Genomic DNA, 21,375 nt, shown 5'->3' on the forward strand with positions numbered 1-21,375 from the left:
GGTCTCAACGAAATTGACTGAAATTACAGAGGACGGGTCTGTAAGATGAAAGATGAAGATATGGGGTACCCTATCCTTTAGGTGGCAGAGAAGGGTGAGAGTGGTTGAAGAACATAGAACAGCTGTGGTTGACATCTCTATCAACTATGGTGAACAAGCATAGATGGGCATCTATTTGTGAAAGAAGGGCCATTAGGCATCCAAGTATGGAGTGGAGATGTAGGTGGACATCCAGTGTGAAGATGAGCCAGTGTGAACCTAAATTACTAAAAATCAAATTGGTGGACAGCATCAGATGCAGGTGGAAGGACAATGTACTAGAAGAGGAATAGTCGGGGTAGGAATGGGACAAGAGAAGGCTTAAATAACAGATCCCAGGAGAAGGATTATAACTCAGTCATAATGGAATAGTGGAGCAGAGTAGAGTCGAATGAGCTAATTCTGCTCTTATGTTTTATGGGCCAAAATGATGTGGACTCTTGGCAGAACCCAGTGGCAATAGTGGGTCACATAGCACCTTAATTAACTGAGACTGTTTCAGCATCCAACTACTAGGTTAAATTTAGCAAACCAGCCCTCATGTGAATGTGGGTAGAAAGTAGAAGTGGGTTATGAGCGGTTGGAGGCTCGAGCCAAAAACGTGTTGTGTGTTTGGAGCGGGGTGGGTGGAAAGATGATCAACATTTTGGTCTGAGCCCTGCTTCAGGATCATGAAGCGATGACCATTCCTCTCTCATTCCACTAATGCCACACAAGCTCCAGCAGCAGGGCGAGCTGTTTCTCCAGCCTCCGGTGTCGGAGGCTGTGGCGGGGGAGCAGCTCCAGAACGTCGGGGAAGAGAAACGGGGGCAGATGGCTGTGGCGGGGACCTCCCTGCAGGGTCGGGCAGCATCTGTGGTGGGTGAGGAATTGGTGCAGGGTCTCCATCCGAAACGTAGACACTTCCTCTCGCACCCCCCACAGCTGCTGCCCGACCCTCTGAATCCCTGTGGCATCTCAATCATCCGCAGGCGCCATGGCCCAAGGAGGGGTTGAGTTGTTTTGGTAATTTTGGTTTATTGAAAAGCAAGGACATTTTTATGGGGTATGTATAATAAATATTGAATAAAACAGTTGAAGTAATGACATTGTTCGTGTGGGTAGAACATCAGGGTAAAGGCGGTCGAGAACGTGGCGCAGCGCAGCTCGTTGCCTAGCGAGATGACGTCACAGGCGGGGTCTGGAACCTCTGACCCGGAAGCAGTGCCGTAGTCCCCAGTGGCGGTGGCTTGAAGGAGCGGACGTCGGTGCAACCATGTCGGATAACGAGGATAAGTGAGTGAGCGAGAGGGAAGGGGTGGAGGGAGAGAGTTCCGTGGCTCCGGGACGCCGCTGGTCACGAAGGCGGGACCGTTGGTGTCGGTTGAGGGTTGGGGGGGAGCGGCAGCCAGGCTCCCACAGTTGGTGGAGAACGAGCCGCAGGCCCCGGGTTCAGTCATCGGCATTGGCCCCCTCAGGGACCGGGCGGGAGGCCTTGCGTTACGACCTAAAGAGCCTCTCCAGCACAGGCAGAGTAATTGCACCCTTTCTGCTCCTCTCTCCCCAAAGCCCTTCTCATTGGGTCCGGGGCAGTGGGGCAAGTCTGGCCGGAAGACCGGACACAGCTGGTGGGTTCCGACTGGTGTAAGATGTGGAGTTGGGGGAGGTTCGGGAGCCAGAGTTGCTAAATTTTATTCAGCATAGAAGTACAAGACATCAGTGAGGTCTAATTTGGAGTATCGTCTGTAGTTTTGGTCACCTACCTACAGAAAAGATGTAAATAAGATTGAAAGAGATCAGAGAAAATTTACAGGATGCCGCTGGGTCTTGAGGACCCAAGTTATAAGGATAAGACTTTATTCCTTGGAACATGGAAGATTAAGGGAAGATTTGATAGAGGTATACAAAATTATGAAGGGTATAGAGAGGGTGAATGCAAGCAGGCTTTTTCCACTGAGGTTGAGGGGGTCACGGGTGAAAGGTGAAAAGTTTAAGGGAAACATGAGGGGAAACCTCTTCGCTCAGAGGGTCGTGAGGGTGTTGAATGAGCTGTCAGTGCAAGTGGTGCGTGCAAGCGCGATTTCAAAGTTTAAGAGAAGTTTGGATAGGTAGCTGGAGGGCTGTGGTGCAGGTCGATGGGAGTAGGCAGCTTAAATGGTTTGGCATGGACTTGATTGACTGAAGAGTCTGTTTCTGTGCTGTACTTTTCTATGAGTGTACATTAGGAGAGGGATGGTAACTGTCTTTTCCCCAGGATAGAGGAGTTCAAAACTAAGGGTATAGATTTAGGGCAAGAAGGAAAAGATTTAAAAAGGACTTGAACAGCTTATTTTTTTTAACCCGGAGTATCTGGAATGAGTTGCTCGAGGAATGGTTGAGACAGGTATAGTAGTATCATTTTATCATTTAAGAAGCACTTCGGTAGGGACAGGGAAGGTTGAAACTAAAACGGATATGGGTGGAATGCAGGAAATTGGGACTAAACAGGTGGACACTGGACTAGTTGGGTCGAAGGGGCTGTATCCTTGCTGTATGACCTTATGACTGTCGTGAGGCCCAGACCAAAGTCCTAGTCTGGCTAAATCGCATGCTAGGAAGCAGTTGGAAACAAAAGTGGGCAGCACAATGCTTTACAGTGGGTTCAATTCCCGCCACTGACTGTAAGGAGTTTGTATGTTCTCCCTGTGACTGCGTGAGCTTCCTCCGGGTGCTCCGGTTTCCTCCCACGGTCCAAAGTCCTACCGGCCTGTAGGTTAATGTCCCGTAAATCAGGGAGCTGCTGGACGGCGTAGCTGGGAGAGCCAGAAGGGCCTATTCCGTGGTGTATCTCAATAAAAAAAAACTGCAGGCGTTAGCAATCTGAAATAAATACAGAATATGAATCAGTTTATGCAGGGTGTAAACAAGCCCAGTAAGTCCATACTGACCTGACCTGATATCATTTACCTGCGTTTGGCCCCTTATCCCTAAAATGCTGGACAGTCAGCAGGTCTGACAGCACCTGTGGAGAGGGAAACGGAATGAATGCTTCAGGTCGATGACCTTTTCTCGGAGCTGATGTTGATCCACTTTCTCCAATTCCAGTTTTGATGGAGATGATTTCGATGATGCAGATGAAGATGAAGCGATGGACGATTTGGACAATGTGGAGGAGGTGAGTGACTAGATGGTTCTCTCCGTCTGAAGAGTGACAAACTCTCTCCTTCAGTCTGAAGGTGATGGGCTCATCCCACTTAAGAATTTGCAGTGAAATTGATGGATGTGTATTGGAATTGGTTTATCATTGTTATATGTGCCAAGATAAAGTGAAAAGCTTGTCTTGTACACTGCTCATACAGTCATTACACAGTGCATTTAGCTAGAACAGGGTAGAACAATTGAGGTGTAGTGCAAAAAAATTGAAGTATAACAAAAGGAGGGGTATAGACTGGGTAAACGCAAGCAGGCTTTTTCCACTGGGGTTGTGTGAGACTACAACCAGAGATCATGGGTTAGGGGTAAAAGGTGAAAAGTTTAACAGGAATATGAGGGGAAACCTCGTCACTCAACGCATGGTGAGAGTGTGGAGCGAGCTGCTAGCGCAAGTGGTGCATGCGAGCTCGATTTCAACATCTAAGGGAAGTTTGGATAGATACCTGGATGGTTAGGGTATGGAGGGCTGTGGTCCCATGTAGGTTGATGGGAGCAGGCAGGTTAAATATTTTGGCTTGGACTAGATGGTCCAAAGGGTATGTTTCTGTGCTGTTTTTTTCTGTGACTCTATGAGCTACAGAGAACGTGTAGTGCAGGTAAATGACAAAGTGGAAGATCATACTGAGACAGATTGTGAAGCCAAGAGGTCCACACCAGGGTCTGGTATCGATGGGATAGGACTGTCCTTGAGTCTTGTGGTGCGTGCTTTCAGACTTTTTTTAATCTCCTGCCCAATAGGAGGAGGGGAGAACAAAGAATGTCTGGGGTAGGTAGAATCTTTGATTATGCTGGCTGCTTTGCTGAGGCAGCGAGTCATATAGACAGTCCATAGAAGGGAGGCTCTTGTGGCTCTTGTACTGAACTGTGTCCACAACCCTGCAGTTTCTTGTAGGCACATGCAGAACAGTCACCCTACAGAGCCGTTACGCATATACCAAATAGTTTTTACAGTGCATCAATAAAAATTGGTAGGAGTCTTCGGGCACATGCTGAATTTGTTTAGCCTCCTGAGGAAGGAAAGGCGTTGGTCAGCTTCCTTGTCTGTGACAGCAGTGTGGTTGGAGCAAGACTGGCTATTGGTCATGTCGTATGTGAGAGAGCGTTGGATACAGGAAAGTATGAGAGATGTGGGGTTGCTCAGAGAGCTAGCATAGACTTCTGGGGCAGAATAGCCTTCAGCTATGTGATATGGACCTCCTTCTGGTGAATGTCAGCAATTGTCAGGTCTGTCTTGAAGGGGAGTGGCAGAGATCTTCCCACTGTTCTGACCAACATAAAGTAAGGTTGAAAGTTCTTGGCGGGCCATGTGGTATGTGGAGAGGGAAAAGCACAGTTAATGTTTCAGTTTGATTACCTTTCTAAAAAAAAAGTAAAACAGTTTTGCACAAGAACAAGCCCTTTGGCCCATGATCAGAATCAGGTTTGATAACACCAGCATATGTTGTGAAGGTTGTTAACTTGCAGCAGCGATACAATGTAATACATAATAGTAGAGAAAGAAGACTATAAGTAAGTATAAATATATAGCCGGCCAGTGGTGTAGTACCATCAGCACTGGACTTTGAGGCCAATGGTCCCAGGTTCAAATCCGGTCGGCTCCTTCCACACTGCCCTATCTTGCAGTTTTGAGCATCGAGCTAGCAACTCAGCCTTGTAAAAAAAAAAAACAGACAGTAGCTAAAGGAAATGGCAAAAACACCACCTGTTGTGCCGCAAGGTGTGGAAAAGAACAAGTGTGTGTGTCTGTGTGTGTGTATTTTATTTTTATATAAATAAGTAGTGCAAAAGCAGAAATTAAAAAAAAGGAGTGAGGTAGTGTTCATGGGTTCAATGTCCATTCAGAAATCGGATGACAGAGGGGAAAAAGCTGTTCCTGAATCCTCGAGTGTGTGCCTTCTGTACCTCCTTCCTGATGGTAGCAATGAGAACAAGGCATGACCTGGGTGGTGGGGGTCCTTAATGATGGACACCGCCTTGTTGAGGCATCGCTCCTTGACATGTCCTGGATGCTACAGAGGCCAGTGCCCATGATGGAGCTGGCCAAGTTTACAACTCTCTGCAGCTTACTTCGGTCCTATGTAGTAGCCCCCCCTCCCCACCCCCATACCAGACGATGATGCAGCCAGTTAGAATGCTCTCCACTATATCTGTAGAAATTTTTGTATGTTTTGGGATCTCAAACTCCTAATGGAATATTGCCTAATAATGTTGTGCTGAGCCGGTTAAGTTATTGATGCCTAATTAAACTAATCCTTTCTATTTGCTCAGGTCTCTGTCTCTACCATTGGCAGCACATTGTAGGCACTCACTATATTATATAAAAAAAACAAAACTTTGCCTCACACAATCTCCTTTGAAACTTTTCCCTTTCACTTTAAGCGCATGACATCTGGTTTTAGATATTTCAACCTTGAGCAAAGGATACCAGCTGTCTATCTCCTTCTATGCCTCATAACTTCTAATGGATCTCCCCTTTTATCGGGATTTAGAAAGCAAACTAGAGGTTAGGAGTGAAAGGTGCAGCATTTAAGTGGAACCCGAGGGTGGAATTTCTTCACTTAAGAGAGTGGAACTAGCTTTGAGCGGAAGTGGTGGATGTTGGTTCAATTGCAACGTTGAAGACAAGTTTAGATAGGTTCATGTGTGAGAGGGGTGTGGAGGACTGTGGTCCGGATGCAAGTCAATGGGACTATGCAGAAAGCCAGGGTGATAGTACAAGATGGGCCAAAGGGCCTGTTTCTCTACTCTGAGTCTAAGCTTGTAAAGAAGTGGGGGGGAGTGAAGGGAACAAAGGGAACGTCTTGTGGGGTTGACACCAAGAGGAAATGAATGATGTAATCTTCCATCTGATCTGATCTTCCACCTTCCAAAAACTGTTTTACAGGAAGACCGTGAGAATGTGGAGATCCTTCCCGCGGCAGATGGACAGCAGGCCAACCAGAAAAGGATCACCACCTCCTACATGACCAAGTACGAGAGAGCCCGAGTACTGGGAACGCGGGCTCTCCAGATAGCGTGAGTGTCAACACTGAGCAGTGTGCCAGGATGCTGTAGGGGTATTGTAACGTCCAGCTCAGAAGCAGACCCTTCAACCCAGTTTCTCCACACCCACTGGCACTAATGCTAAACTACCTGTTACATCGCCAGTGGGCGTTTAGGGCACCAATGAAGGTCTCCACCTGTTTGTGTAGAAGGATTCTTCAATACTGTGCCAATTACAATTTTTTAATGACCAGTAAGGGTTGTTAGTCCTGAGCTGAACTACCGAACCTGGTGGACCGGTGGACCACTCTTCGTCTGGCTTCTACCCTTTGACCTGTTTGGCATGGGAGACCCATCCGGGAGTAAAGGACAAAGCCCTGACTCCAGCCAACATAGTTCTCCAGGTCATTGAGGCTCACAAGCCTCCAAACCCTATGGTGAGATTGTGGTCCTCTTTGAGGAATGCTAAACTAGAACCATTTTATTCTCCTTAGCTTCTGCCTATACTCTGTCATTCACATGCAGGGCCAGTTCTCAACAGGTAATTAACCTACTAACATGGAGCCACAAGAGACTGCAAGTGCTCAGTCTCATATGAGCCGCATCCAGGTGAAGGGTCTCAACCCGAAAAATCGACTGTCCCATTTGCTGTGCAGGTGCTACCCGTCCTGCTGAGTTCCTCCAAAACCTATTAACCTGCAAGCCTTTGGGGAGTGGGAGGAAACCCACGTGATCACAGACCCTGCAGACTCCATGCAGGCAGCACCTGGGGTCAGGATTGAACCCGGAAGGCAGGAATTGTGAGACTGCAGCTCTGTTAACTGGGCCACTGTGGGAGGGTGGGGGGTGGCGGGGGGAGTAAACACTTCCTGCGACATCTTTAACAATGTCAGCTGCACCAACCCAACTACCTCACAGCTAACAGTGGAGGAGACGCAGCGGCCAATTTGTACGGCAGTCCAGAATCAGAATTTGGTTTAATATCACCGGCATGTGTCGTGAAATTTGTCAGCTTAGCAGCAGCCATACTGTGCAATACATAATGGAAAAAACTGAATTACAGTAAATATATATAAAATAGTTAAATGAATAGTGCAAAAATAAAAAAAATTAGTGAGGTAGTGTTTGTGGGTTCAATGTCCATTCAGAAATCTGATGGCAGAGGGGAAGAAGCTGTTCCTGAATCGTTGAGTGTGTGTCTTCAGGCTCCTGTACCTCCTCCCTGATGGTAGCAATGAGAACAAGACATGTCCTGGGTGTGAAGGTCCTTGATGGTGGACACTGCCTTTCTGAGGCATGGCTCATTGAAGATGTCCTGGATGCTGTGGAGGCTCGTGCCCATGATGGAGATGACTGAGTTCACAACTTTCTGTAGCTTCTGTAGCCCCCACTCCAAACGGTGATGCAGCCACGGCACATCTGTAGAAATTTGCAAGCGTCTTTGGTAACATACCGAAGTATATCAAACCCCTAATGAAATAAAGCTGCTGTCGTGCCTTATTTGTAACTGTATCAATAGGTTGGGCCTAGGATAGATCCTCAAGATATTATAACCATATAACAATTACAGCACGGAAACAGGCCATCTCGGCCCTTCTAGTCCGAGCCGAACTCTTACCCTATCCTATTCCCACCGACCTGCACTCAACCAATAACCCTCCATTCCTTTCCTGTCCATATATCTATCCAATTTAACTTTAAACGACAACATCGAACCTGCCTCAGCCACTTCTGCTGGAAGCTCGTTCCACACAGCTACCACTCTCTGAGTAAAGAAGTTTCCCCCTCATGTTACCCCTAAACTTTTGTCCTCTAATTCTCAACCCATGCCCTCTTGTTTGAATCTTCCCCACTCAATGGAAAAAGTCTAACCATGTCAACTCTATCAATCCCCCTCATAATTTTAAACACCTCTATGAAGTCTCCCCTCAACCTTCTACGCTCCAAAAAATAAAGACCTAACTTGTTCAACCTTTCTCTGTAACTTAGGAGATGAAACCCAGGCAACATTTTAGTAAACCTCCTCTGTACTCTCTCAATTTTATTGACATCCTTCCTATAATTCGGTGACCAGAACTGTACACAATACTCCAGATTTGGCCTCACCAATGCCTTATACAAATTCAACATTACATCCCAACTCCTATACTCAATGCTCTGATTAATAAAGGCCAGCAAACCAAAAGCTTTCTTCACCACCCTATCCACATGAGATTTCATCTTCAGGGAACTATGCATCATTATTCCTAGATCCCTCTGTTCTAAAGCATTCTTTAATTCCCTACCATTTACCATGTATGCCCTATTTTGATTAGTTCTACCAAAATGTAGCACCTCACATTTTTCAGCATTAAACTCCATCTGCCATCTTTCAGCCCACTCTTCTAACTGTCCTAAATCTCTCTGCAAGTTTTGAAAACCTACCTCATCATCCACAACACCACCTATCTTATTATCATCTGCATACTTACTAATCCAATTTACCACCCCATCATCCAGATCATTAATATATATGACAAACAACACTGGACCCAGTACAGATCCCTGAGGCACACCGCTACAAACCGTCCTCCAATCTGACACACAGTTATCCTCCGCTACTCTCAGGCGTCTCCCATCTAGCCACTGCTGAATCCATTTTACTACTTCCATATTAATGCCTAACGATTGAACCTTCCTAACTAACCTTCCATGTGGAACCTTGTCAAAGGCCTTGCTGAAGTCCATATAGACAACATCTTAAATGATGTTACTAACTGTACAGACTTTAAACGTGTTGTGGTTCTCATCTGCAGCAGACTGAGACAGGAGTATTTGATGGTTCCTATCGGAGCTGCTCGCACGAGTTGCCTTCTTGACGGCACTGGAATTTACCGTGTCACGGGTTTTAAATTCAACAGCAAAAGGTTCTGAGAGTGTAGTGGTCAGGTTACTGCACCAGTGTGGGCAACTAAGCTCAAATCATTAAGTCAATCTGGAATGGGTTAAAGCGGTTGGTTTCCTTAACAGTTTCACAACAGTGGGCGGCATAGTACCATAGCGGTTAGCATAACACTTTACTGCACCAGCGATCGGGGCTCCTGGTTACGAGTTTGTTCTCCCTGTGACCGCTGGGGTTTTCTCCGGATACTCCCATTTCCTCCCACATCCCAAAGATGCATAGATTAGTAAGGGTTAATCAGTGGTGTGCTCTGTGGGCAACACTTGCAGTCTGCCCCTAGGTCATATTCGTACCTGTGGTTGTTGACACAAAGAACGCATTTCACTGTATGTTTCAATGTACATGCGACAGATAAAGCTAATCTTTAAAATGTTTCTATGAAGCTGTAGGATTACGTCTAAACCATCTGAAGACCGTATTTTTTTAGATTATGAAGACACGTAGTCCCCTTTTATTGTCATTTAGTAATGCATGCATTAAGAAATGATACGTTATTTCCTCCAGTGTGATATCACTAAACACAGGACAAACCAAGACTGAAAAAACTGACAAAACCACATAATTATACATATAGTTACAACAGTGCAACAATACCATAACTTGATGAGGGAAGTCTGTGAGCACAGTAAAGTTCAAAGTCTCTCAAATGTCCCACATCTCACGCAGACGGGAGAAGGAAGAAAAACTCTCCCTGCCATGCCGACCACAGTCTGACTCTGAGTCATCCGAAAACTTCGAGCTCTGATCAGCTCTCCGACACCAAGTACTGAGCGCCATCTCTGTCCGAGCGATTCAACCTCTTTCTCGGTCGCCAAAAGCAGGCAAGACCGGGGATTTTGAGGCCTACCCTCCGAAAGACTCCCGACCATGCAGTAACGACAGCAGCGAACGGGCGTTTCAGAAATTTCTCCAGATGTTCCTCTGTGCTTTCACGTCTGCCTCCATCAAATCAGAACTGTGCACGGCCCCTATTTAACGGATACAACATCATTTTCACTGGAGAGCTGCGCACGCGCGGTGCGCTGTCATCTTTTCCTCCCTCCAATTGATTTCAGACCAACATTGTGACTGTCACTGTGTGGTTCTATGTGGCATTGGAGGATGGAGATAAATGCACATTACTGAAGGAATCCATTTTAAAAAATCTTGCTGGTAATGTTAAGTTCACAAGATGCCAAATCTGCTCAGTGGATCGGGCAGCACTTGTACAGAGAGAAACCATTAATGGTCCTGGACGCTAGCCTTCTGTAAGGCTTTCTAGAAATGGCGGTGGGCCACCCGACTGTCTCAGCATTCCCTCCTTGTTGGTAAGTAATTGATAACAAGGAGACTGGTGGACGGTCAGGGTGCAAGGAGCCGGGAAGCATCTTCCTTCGTGCTCATGTAGGGGTCTTTCTCCCAAAAAGCTAGGTGCTGGTGGCCTGTGGCACATTTTCGGCCTGAAGTCGGTGGTTTGTTGGGTACAGATAATTAGCGGCAGGAAATGGATATAAGCCAGGACTGGTAGAACAGACTCGAGTGGCTGAATGGCCTTGTTCCTATAATGGAGCAAGCTGGTAACTCAGTGTGAAGTGTGGCTGCACTCCCTGTTGCTTGCCTGCCAGGATAACACAGTGTACAGTGTGATTCATCGCTTCTCTCTCTCTCCCCCTCTCCCTTTCTCTCACAGGATGTGTGCCCCGGTCATGGTTGAGCTCGAAGGAGAGACAGACCCACTGCAGATCGCAATGAAAGAGCTGAAGTAAGTTCCAGCTTCCGTACCTGGCTGCTGTTCCTCATCTAACGTGCTTTGGTTTGCTTTACAAGGGCTCGCTGCGTTGTGCTCGACCCACTGATACTCAGCTGAGATTACGTAAGGCAGAATGAATCCTTTTCTCTTATCTCCTTACCTACCCATCACCTCCCTCTGGTGCTCCACCCCCTTCCCTTTCTTCCACGACCTTCTGTCCTCTCCTGTCAGATTCCCCTTATCTGTTTCACCAATCAACTTTCCAGCTCTTCACTTCACCCCCTCTCCCTCTCCCAGATTCACCTATCACCTACCACCTTGTAATTCTTCCTCACCACCCCCCCATCTTCTGAATCTGACTCCTTCCCCCTTCCTTTCCAGTCCTGAAGAAGGGTCTCAGTCCGAAAACTCGACCAGTTACTCTTTTCCGTAGAAGCTGCCTGGCCTGCTGAGTTCCTCTAGCACGTTGTGTGCGTTGCTCAGAATGAATCCTTGCTATGCTATAGGCATCTATACTATCTATCAAATAAACAAGCTGAAAACTGCAAGTTTGGTTTCAGGAACATAGAGTCATACAAGGCAGCAGCAGGCCATTCAGCCCCTCTGTGTCCATGCGGAACATTTTTTTACCAATCCATACTCATCACATTTACTGCCATCTGCAACCTTGGTCATTCAAGTGCTTGTCCAGATACACCCTAGGACCCTTCCACTCATGATGTATATCTTACACATGTTAATCCGGAGCAGAATTAGGCTATTTGGCCCATCGATCTGCTGTACCATTCCATCATGGCTGATTTATTATCCCTCTCAACTCCATTCACCTGTCTTCTCCCCATAACGTTTGACACCCTGACTAATGAAGAATCTATGAACCTTTGCTTTAAATATACTATACTCGATGACTTTTTGTGTTCTATCGCAGAGCAGCAGTGAACCATCTGATTGGCCTATCAGAGTTCTCTTTGGGAACTAGTTGACTTGATCAGCATTTCTGATCTGGCCATTGTTCACGATTGCACTTAATAATAATTTTTTTAAAAAAGCCACTTGGTAATGAATTCCATGGATTCACCACCCTCTGGCTAAAGAAATTCTTCCTCATCTCTGTTCTAAAGGGATATTCTTATATTTTGATGCTGTGCCCTATGGTCCCAGACTGTCTCATTGTTGGAAACATCTGTTCAATGTTCTCTCTATCTAGGACTTTCAATATTCAGTAGGTTTTAATGATGCGCTCCCCTCATTCTTCTAATCGCCAGTGAGTACAAGCCCAGAGCCATCAAATGCTCCTCTTACATTAACCCTTTCATTCCCAGGATTGATCTTCTCGTAACAGATCACTGGGCACTTTTAAAAATAGAACACTAAACATTACATCAAAGGAGTAGGCCTTTTGGCCCACGATGTCTGTACTGAACATGATGCGTAACCAAACCAATCCCTCCTGCCTGTTTGTGATCCATATCCCCCGTTCCCAGCATGTCAATCTAAAACACTTCTTAAAAGAGGCCTCCATTGGTCGGATCGACCATAGATATTGCGTCCTTGCTGTTTACATGAGACGCAAGCCAGGGCAGTATAATCTGGAGATCAAGCTTTTACCCATGCAGCAAGCTCCCCCTGTCCACGCAGCTGATGAACCCAAAGGGACGGCAGAGACTGTTAACAGTTTGGCACCAGCAGCATTGCAGGAGTGGCCAGTCAGCATGGACCTCAACGTAGGACTGCCTTCTGTAGAGTTTACCAGCTGTTCAGCATCACTCTGCAGTCTGAGGCCACTCTCCTCACCACCAACAAATTCCACGCTACACGCAGACTTGTCGATCGTACCTCGTACATTCACATTGTCATTAATGTACATAAGCAACAAGGGTCCCAGCGGCAATCCCCACTGTACACGGGTGGTCATGGTTGCTACCAACCCAGCTACTTGCTAGCTTCAGTTGGATCCTGTGGGCGCTGAACGTTTTGAATTGGTCTTCCATTGAGACTGCGTCAAATGCTGTATAGATGTCCACGTAGATGACAGGCACTGCTCTCATCACTTCCTCGACTGTTGCTGTTTCCTAATCTAATGGGAGCGTTTACTCTTGCCTTCCAGGGCTCGGAAAATCCCGATCATTATCCGACGTTATCTGCCGGATGGAAGCTATGAGGATTGGGGAGTGGATGAGCTGATAATTGCAGACTGACTTTTGCTGCTCTGTCATATTACTTTGTACATGTTTCCTCTATTTAAATGTAGCTATTTTTTTATTGCATACTTGTTTTTGTAAAATAAACAGTGTTTTCTGTTGAGCAATTGATTCTTCTGGAAAACAAATGCGAGAATGCGTGACTGAGACAGAAGTGGTGGAAGAACTCAGCCAGCCACACATACGCTGCGGAAAGAGAAGCCGGGCAAAGTATTGGGTCAAAGTTGTTGCTTCTGAATCGATACAGTAGAGAATCTGTGCCTGAAAGATCCAGCCACAAAGGATCTGCTGCGGACATGTCTGAGAATTGGCAGTAGTCTGGTGCTGGTGGGGAGGGGGAGCCGTTTCACTTCACACACAGTTGGTACAGAGCAGTGGTTCCCAGCATTTTTTGTCATTGACTAACACTATTAAGCAAGGAGTCTGTGGTACTCAGGTTGGGAACCCCGGTATAGAGGGAGCTTTGTAATGTATGTAAAAAGTTTTTTGAAAAAGTTTTATTAATTTATTTAGAGTATCTATACCTGTCTTAATTCTGTACTTACAAAGTGTACACCAAATTAAAATATTGCTGTGCTTGTCCAGGGCGCTGTCCAGCCCTGTGATGCTCACTAGTCCAGTACAGCCTGGACACTAGATGCTTCCTCTCCAGGTGCCCCTGAGCATGAAGGTGTCCTTGGAAGGGGGCAGTCAAGTGGAACCCTCGATGGCCCCACAGCTTGGACCTCTGAATGGCCACCCTGGAGCAACTAGATGAGTAAGTCCTTGATGAGCTAGCTCCACGCCCGAATAGATGCCCAAAGATCAGGAGGCTGACGCTGAAGGAGTGGATGACATGCTAGTGTAACGCTTTTCAATGCTTTACAACACAGCAAATCAGGGTTCAATTTCTGCCACTGTCTTTATGGAGTTTGTACGTGTTATGTTTTGTAACTCCAAAGCATAAAAACTAATTGGAAGGGAAAAACAAGGGAGCTGGGAATGTGAGTCTAACTTTTTTTACTTTAAGCAAAGTGCGAAAGATGTGGCGTGATGTCGTATGCCATTTACGAACTTTTACATATAACCTGCAATGCATTATGTAAACAACAAAGAATGCTTAAAATTATGTTCACAATATTGTTCAAATATTAAATATGCAACACATCTCCCTGCTTAGCTATAAACTCAACTCAATATAGTGTGTGTCTCCAGACTTTCAATTCAATATCTTTGAAAGGCCATTCAGACTCATTTTGTGGAGTGACTGGAACAGCCAAGTCAGTGTCCAATTCCATTAGTAAATTGTGAGCGGGTTATGTGGTCTCCAGAAGACGCTTGCTGCCGTCAGGACATCCTCGGACTGTGTTGACTGTTTGTGCAAACCACACATTTCACTGTTCTGATGTACATGTGACAAATGAAGCTAACAGTAGTCATGGTGAAGGGAGATGAGGAATTCGCCCCTCTCCCTCTCCCGGATTCTCCTATCACCTACCACCTTGTACTTCTCCACTCCCTTACTCTGACTTCTCTTTCTTTCCAGTCCTGATGAAAGGTCTTGGCCCGAAACGTCGACTGTTTATTCTTTTCCATAGAAGCTGCCTGATCTGAGTTCCTCTGGCATTCTGCGTGTTGATTTGGATTTCCAGCATCTGCAGATTGTCTCGTGTTTGCAGCCTCCCCCTCTGTTGTTTCCCTCACCATTCTAACCCAAAGCTCCCCGAAGCTGGAGCAGTACTGGTATGGGGGAGCTACTGCACAGGATCAAAGTAAGCCATACAGTTTAGCAATGCTATGACTATTTTGATCACTTTGCACAAAAATTGATTTTTTGTTCTAATTGTGTTCTTTCTTGTAAGAATTCTGTGTAATTTATGAACGCAAGATTCTACAAATGCTGAAAATCAGCATCTTGAGTCCTGAAGAAGGATCTCAGCCCAAAACGTCGAACCTATTCCTCTCCATTGATGCTGCGTGACCTGCTGAGCTCCTCCAGCATTTTGTGCTCCTGTAGTACCACCTCATGAGTGGTACCTTGTCAAAGACCTTCTGAAATCTAAATGTACAACATCCACGATATTCCCTTTATCTATCCAACCTGTGTGGGAGGGAACTGGAGCCCCCGGGAAAAACCCCTGCATCCCACAGAGAGAACGTACAAAGGCTCCTTATGGAGGAAGCTGAGATTGAACTCCGACACCCCAAACGTCGCGCTAACCGCTATGCTATGTTTATGCTTTTCTTCTGAATGCTGCGTGTATGGTGCTGTGTGCCCGTGATGCTTCTACAAGTCGGCTTTTCATTGCACCAGCGCACGCAATAAGCGCGTCTTTGGCCGTGGGTCGAGTTTTCAGATGGCAAAGTTGCAGAATTGCTGTTCTTGGCGCCATCAAGTGGCCACGTGTGGTACTGTTGCCGACTCCGGCCAGCAACTCGTTCCCAGTAACAGCAGCAGACTCGATAGAGGTCCAGGTGTGAAATGGGACCATCTGCCTCCGATACCGCCGTTGGCCCTGCCTCACTGAGCAGCACATTCCCTTCTAAGTCATCTTTCAAATATCATTGGATATTTGAATATGAAATTCAAGGCTAATATCTCCCTTTTGCTAAATCCCAATCACCTGGTTGCTTGCCTGACAGTGTGAAGTATCTATGGCAAAAAACAAGCATCCAGTCAACTTTAAGGGGCATGGTACTTGTTACTGGGTTATTGATATTAAATCCCACCATAGAAGATAAATTTAAGTTCAAATTGGTAAAATCAGCGTTAAAAGTCCAGAAATCCATGTTACTGTTATAAAAGACCAGCTGGTTCAGTTATGCAGTCAGGCGTGGATGGGACCTGTGGGAATGTTGACTCTTACCTGCTCTCTTCTCTGGGCAAGGCCTATTAGAGATTGATGAAATCAATCACATCTGGAGTTTCTCCAGTTAGTGGACGATTTCCCTCCACGCCTCTCTGACATAGTGGGGAAACATGTATGAGGCAAGTTACAGCAGTGGTTTGCCATTGCCTTCTGCCGGGTGAGTTTCCAAAGAGATCACCAGCTTGTAACCCAACACGGAATGGAAAGTGTGCAGGGGAGCCGCTGGATTCGAACTTGGGACCTTTCGTCCCAAAGTCCAGCACCGATGCCACTAGCCACCAGCTGGGTCAGAGATTGGTAAAGAATGCATTAAAATCTGCTGCTTAGTATAACTACCAAATAAAAGCAGATAAATGTCTACAGCTTTTTATATCTTCGAAGATCTCAGAACATATCATCGAGCACTACAGCGCAGACAGGCCTGTCAGCCCATCTAGTCTGTGCTTTCTCCCTAGTCCTATCGTCCTGCATGTGGATCATAGCCCTCCATACTTCTCCCATCCATGTACTTATCCAAACTTCTCTTAAATATTGAAATAGAACCCACATCCACCACTTCTGCTGGCAGCTTATTCCACACTCTTGTCACCCTCTGAGTGAAGAAGTCTCTCCTCATGTTCCCTGCTACATTTTGTAACTCCGAAACATAAAACTAGTTGGAAGAAAAAACGTCTAGAATGCGACACTAACTTTGTTTTTGATTTAAGCGAGGCGCGTGCATATGATGTGGTGGCATGATAACGTATGCACCTCTTTCACCTCAGACGGTTGAGAAAGTTTGGTATGGGCCCCTAAATCCTAAGAACTTTCTACAGGGGCACAATTAAGAGCATCCTGACTCCCTTATTCTCAGGACTCTGCAGAGAGTGGTGCGGACAGCCCAGCGCATCTGTAGTTGTCAACTTCCCATGATTAAGTACATTTATAAGGACAGGTGTGTAAAAGGGCCCGTAGGATCATTAGGGACCCAAATCATCCCAACCACAATCTATTCCAGCTGCTACCATTTGGGAAGCAGTACCACAGCGTAAAAGCCTGGACCAACATGGAGGGATATGATCCAGGTGCAGTTCAGTGGGACCGGGCAGAAAAATGGTTCGGCACAGCCAAGAAGGGCCAAAAGGCCTGTTTCTGTGCTGTAATGTTCTATGGTTCTAACAGGCTCCGGGACAGCTTCTTCCATCAGGCCATCAGACTGATTAACTCAAGCTGACTTGAATGTACTCTATATTACATTGACTGTTCTATTTATTATAAATTACTATGATTGCACATTGCACATTTCGATGGAGACTTTTGCTCCTCATGTATGTGAACGATGTAAGAAATAAGGTCAATTCAATTCAGTTATCAGTGATACAATGGAAGTACCCACCTACAGGGAATGGAGCTTTCCCCCTCAGAAATGAGGGCTGTATGGTATCAATTAGTTATCTATATCTATTGGAAATTATAGTAGTTTTTTATGTACTGCTGCCACAAAACAACACATTTCATGACCTACGTCCGTGATTATAAACCTGTTTCTGATTATGAGACGACAGCGCAGGTCTGTTCATCCTTTAAATGGTGTGATTCTTCATCCTCGCTGTGAGGTGGTGACCAGAACTGTCTGCACCATTCCAAGTAAGTTGTGATGTAGGATTAGCAAAACTTCCCTAATTGTCAGTGGTGTCCATTTTAATATCAGCTTTCCTGCGTGGCTTGTTTTCTGCTCCAGGCCTTGCGAACTCATATTTTCCTGCACGCTGACTCTCAGAATAACCCCATTCCTCCATTTAGTTCCCTGTGACTCACACACACACGCCCATCAACTCCACTCCGACTCCCACACCCCACTTACCCGCCAGTTACAGAGGAGAACTAAATCACCGTCCTGTGTGTCTTTGGGACGTGGGAGGAGACCGGAACGGTTGGAGGAAACTTGCAGAAAGAGCAAGCGGATTCACCACTCGGAGCGCACAGGGTCAGGACAGTGCCAGGAGCCACTGGAGCTGTGAATCAGCACCGAACACAACTATGCTCCGTAAGACATAGAAGCAGAATTAGACCCTTTGGCCCATCGAGTCTATTCCAGCATTCCACCAGGGCTGATTTACTATCACTCTCAACCCATCACCCTGCTTCCTTACATACATATTGAGAGGTGCCAGTAACATCATGGAGGATTCCACCCACCCTGTCCATGGACTGTTTGTCCCACTCCCTTCAGGGAGGAAACTACATAGCATCCATGCCAGAGCCTCCAGACTCAATGTGGGACTTTTGAGAAACTTTGAACTTTACTGTGCTCACGGACTTCTTCATCAAGTTATGGTATTGTTACACTGTTTGTAACTATATGTTATAATTATGTGGTTTTGTCAGTTTTTTCAGTCTTGGTCTGTCCTGTGTTTTGTGATATCACACCGGAGGAAATAATGTATAATCTCTTAATGCATGCATTACTAAATGACAATAAAAGAGGACTACGTGTCTTCATAATCATAATCACCGTTACTTTCCCCAAGCAGTAAGGCTGATCAACACCTCCACCCACTAACCCACCCCTCCACCACCACTACTTAATCATTTCCTGTCAGAGGCACCTTATGTACAGACACTCCTGTGCCTAGCATCACTTTATGGACTTAGAATCGATCTACGTATATAATTTATTTGATATTTATCGTCTTCTTAAATTATTATTGTGTGCCTTATCTTATTGGGCTTTTTTTGTATTACATCAGATCTGGAGTTAGAATTATCTCATTCTCCTTAGCAATCTCAAACCTTGAATCTTCTCCCTGTGAGCTCTGTCACCCTTACTAATGGAAAACCTTTCAACCTCTGCTTTAAATATACCCAATGACTTGGCCTCCACAGCCATCTGTGGTAATGAATTCCACATCTGTTCTAAAGGAATGTCCTTCTGGTGCTTGCAGATGCGGTTAAGGATCTCGCGACCAGCCTGGGTTGTAGGGGTGCTGTACAGATGAGCGCTGCACCAGTTGCCCCCATCTCTCATAGTTGTGGACAAGCGCCTGGGCTGCAGCAAAGCTCTCTCCAGTTCACTCTGCAATGCTGTCTTCCCCCTTTCCTTTCCCCCTGCACCATTCCCTAAAGAAAGGTCTTCAAGAGTCAACTTGATCTTGTTACGTTGCCATACCATTTCAGTTTCCTCCTCTTTACTGTGGCCAGTAGATCTTCACAGTGTCTCATGTGCGGGTGATGGTTCTTGGTACTTTGTTATTTGAGGCATGGTCTGTATAGGAGATGCCGAGGAGCCTTCTGAAGCATCTCTTTTCTACTGCCTGGACATCACACACAAAAAGCTGGAGGAACTCAGCAGGCCAGGCAGCATCCATGGAAAAAAGTACAGTCAATGTTTTGGGCCGAAACCCTTCAGCAGGACCTGCCGCCTGGATCTTCTTTTGCAGTTCTACTGTCAATGTCCATGATTCGCATGTATACAAGAAGATGGCGAGCACAGGTGCATGCAGAAGTTTCAACTTGGATCTGAGAGCGATGTTATTGTCTCTCCAGATTGGTTTTAGTTTAGCCAGCGTTGCTGCTGTTTGGGCGGCCCTTGCAAGGACTTCAGGCTTTGACCCTTCTTGGGGTTGATGGTGGCGCCAAGATATTTGAACCCTTTGACAGTCTTGAGTTCTTGTCCACTGACTGGTTTTTGTTGTGATTGGCTCCCCACTGTTTCTCATCAGCTTGGTTTTCTCTCCACTGACCTCCATGCCAAACCTGGTAGGTATATCATCCGGACGGTTCACAAAGCAGGCTAGTCCATCCTCACTTCCTGCCAGTCCATCAGCGAACCTGAGGTTGGTTATGATCTGTCCTCTGATGCTGACTGTGCCGATATGGTCTTCCAGGGCATCTGTCATTATTAGTTCCAGGGAAATGTTGAACAGCGTGAGTGAAAGAAGGCAGCATTGTCGGACTCCAAATGTGCCTGGAACAAGTACCGTTCTGCGAGCTTTGGTGTAGAGCTGCTTGACGGTTTGAATTAGCTTCTGGCCCAAGTTGTATCTCTTCATTGTGGCCCAGAGTGCGTTATGCCACACCCTATCAAATGCCTTCTTGAAGTCTATGAACACATGGGAAATGTCCTGTTGATGTTGGTTGTATTTCTCACACTCGGAGGTTGAATATCTATTCTGTTGTACTTCCTCCACTTCTGAATTCAGCCTGCACTTCGGCGATTATTTTTCCTGCCAGTGGTCTCAGTCTGTTCAAGATGACTTTCAACATCACTTTGCTTGCATGGCTGATAAGATTTATGGTTCTACAATTCTAGCACTGCTGTAAGTTGCCTTTCTTGGGGAGGGTGATGACGAGTGATTTTGTCCAGGACGTTGGCCATTCCCCAGTCTGCCGGATTTTGTTGCAGTTATTGGTGAGGATGTCTATCACTGTCACTCCATGTTTTATCAGCTCTGCGGAGATGTTGTCTATTCCTGTTGCTTTCCTATTCTTCAATGATCTTATGGCTGCTTCTACGTCTTCCCGCAGAAATCGGAAAGTCGTCATAGCTTGATGAATCCTGGCTTGCGAGGTCGCTGGGGTCTCCTTTGGTCTGATGGTTGTAAAGGTCTGAACAATACTCAGTCTGTCTATTGAGAATGTCTTCATCTTCTGTGAGACAGTTTCCTTCTTTGTCTTGGATGGTGCTGACTCGTGACTGTCTCTGTTTAGTAAGGCTATTCTATCTTCTGTGTCTGTACACTGTCTCTCAATCCATTCTTCCTTGGCCTTGATCATGTTTTTCCTGATCTTCTTGCAGATCTCTCTGCACGCTATGGCTCCCGTTTATGTGTACTTGATTTGCTTCAGGTTTCCTCTAGTGTCACACTGTTCCAGGACCTCCTCTGTTACTCAAGGTTGGATTTTCCAGCAGTGTTTTCCAAGTATCTCCTTGGCTGTTTCTGGCATCACTTCATTGAACTTAGCTGCCAATGTTTCAGCATCTTTGTCAAGTGTCAGCAGTGTTGCAAATTTTCCACCAACTGAAGGGTTTGGCAATGAAGGAGTCCTTCAGTCTGTCCAAGTTGAAATTCATTCTGATGTCCTTGGGCTTCCTGACTTTCTTCATCCTGATTCCAAAGTTCATTGTCGCCAGGTCGTGGTCACTTCCAATATCATCACCTGGGAACGTCCTTGATGTGACTCTCTTGATCCCAGACTGAAACCAGTTCTGCACCAATATGTAATCAATCTGGCTATGACATTTTCTATTGGCCACATGCCAGATCCAGCATCATGATGCCTTGTGTTCTCTAAGAGTGTTCACAAGCACCGCGTTGTTGAGGTTGGTGAACTCAAGTAGGCGTAATCCTCGCTCATTGGTTACAGCATTACAGGAGGGGCCGCAGAATTCCTTCTAGTCTTTCAGTGCGTCTGCACCCACCTTGGCATTCCCGTCCCCCTGGACGATTAGAATGTCCTTTTTGTCCACCTTGTCAATAATGG

General features: G+C 46.1%; 1 protein-coding gene across 1 annotated transcript; it reads left to right on the plus strand.

Annotated features, from left to right (window-relative positions):
- The first annotated feature begins 1,202 nt into the window (after positions 1 to 1,202).
- Positions 1,203 to 13,166, plus strand: polr2f (RNA polymerase II, I and III subunit F). Its single transcript, XM_063063386.1, has 5 exons — positions 1,203 to 1,314; positions 3,103 to 3,172; positions 6,095 to 6,225; positions 10,803 to 10,874; positions 12,970 to 13,166. The coding sequence occupies exons 1-5, from the start codon at positions 1,295 to 1,297 to the stop codon at positions 13,058 to 13,060; spliced, it is 384 nt and encodes a 127-aa protein (XP_062919456.1). The 5' UTR covers positions 1,203 to 1,294; the 3' UTR covers positions 13,061 to 13,166.
- Positions 13,167 to 21,375: the final 8,209 nt, after the last annotated feature.

The sequence above is a fragment of the Mobula hypostoma genome, chromosome 11, assembly GCF_963921235.1.
Source record: "Mobula hypostoma chromosome 11, sMobHyp1.1, whole genome shotgun sequence".
Lineage (NCBI taxonomy): Eukaryota > Metazoa > Chordata > Chondrichthyes > Myliobatiformes > Myliobatidae > Mobula > Mobula hypostoma.

Bases quoted from the DNA above. Each gene is read 5' to 3' on its own strand.
- polr2f (XM_063063386.1), top strand. From the start codon at position 1,295: ATGTCGGATAACGAGGATAA. The intron at 3,173-6,094 runs GTGAGTGACTAG...ACTGTTTTACAG, and splicing joins ATTTGGACAATGTGGAGGAG to GAAGACCGTGAGAATGTGGA. The intron at 10,875-12,969 runs GTAAGTTCCAGC...CTTGCCTTCCAG, and splicing joins ATCGCAATGAAAGAGCTGAA to GGCTCGGAAAATCCCGATCA.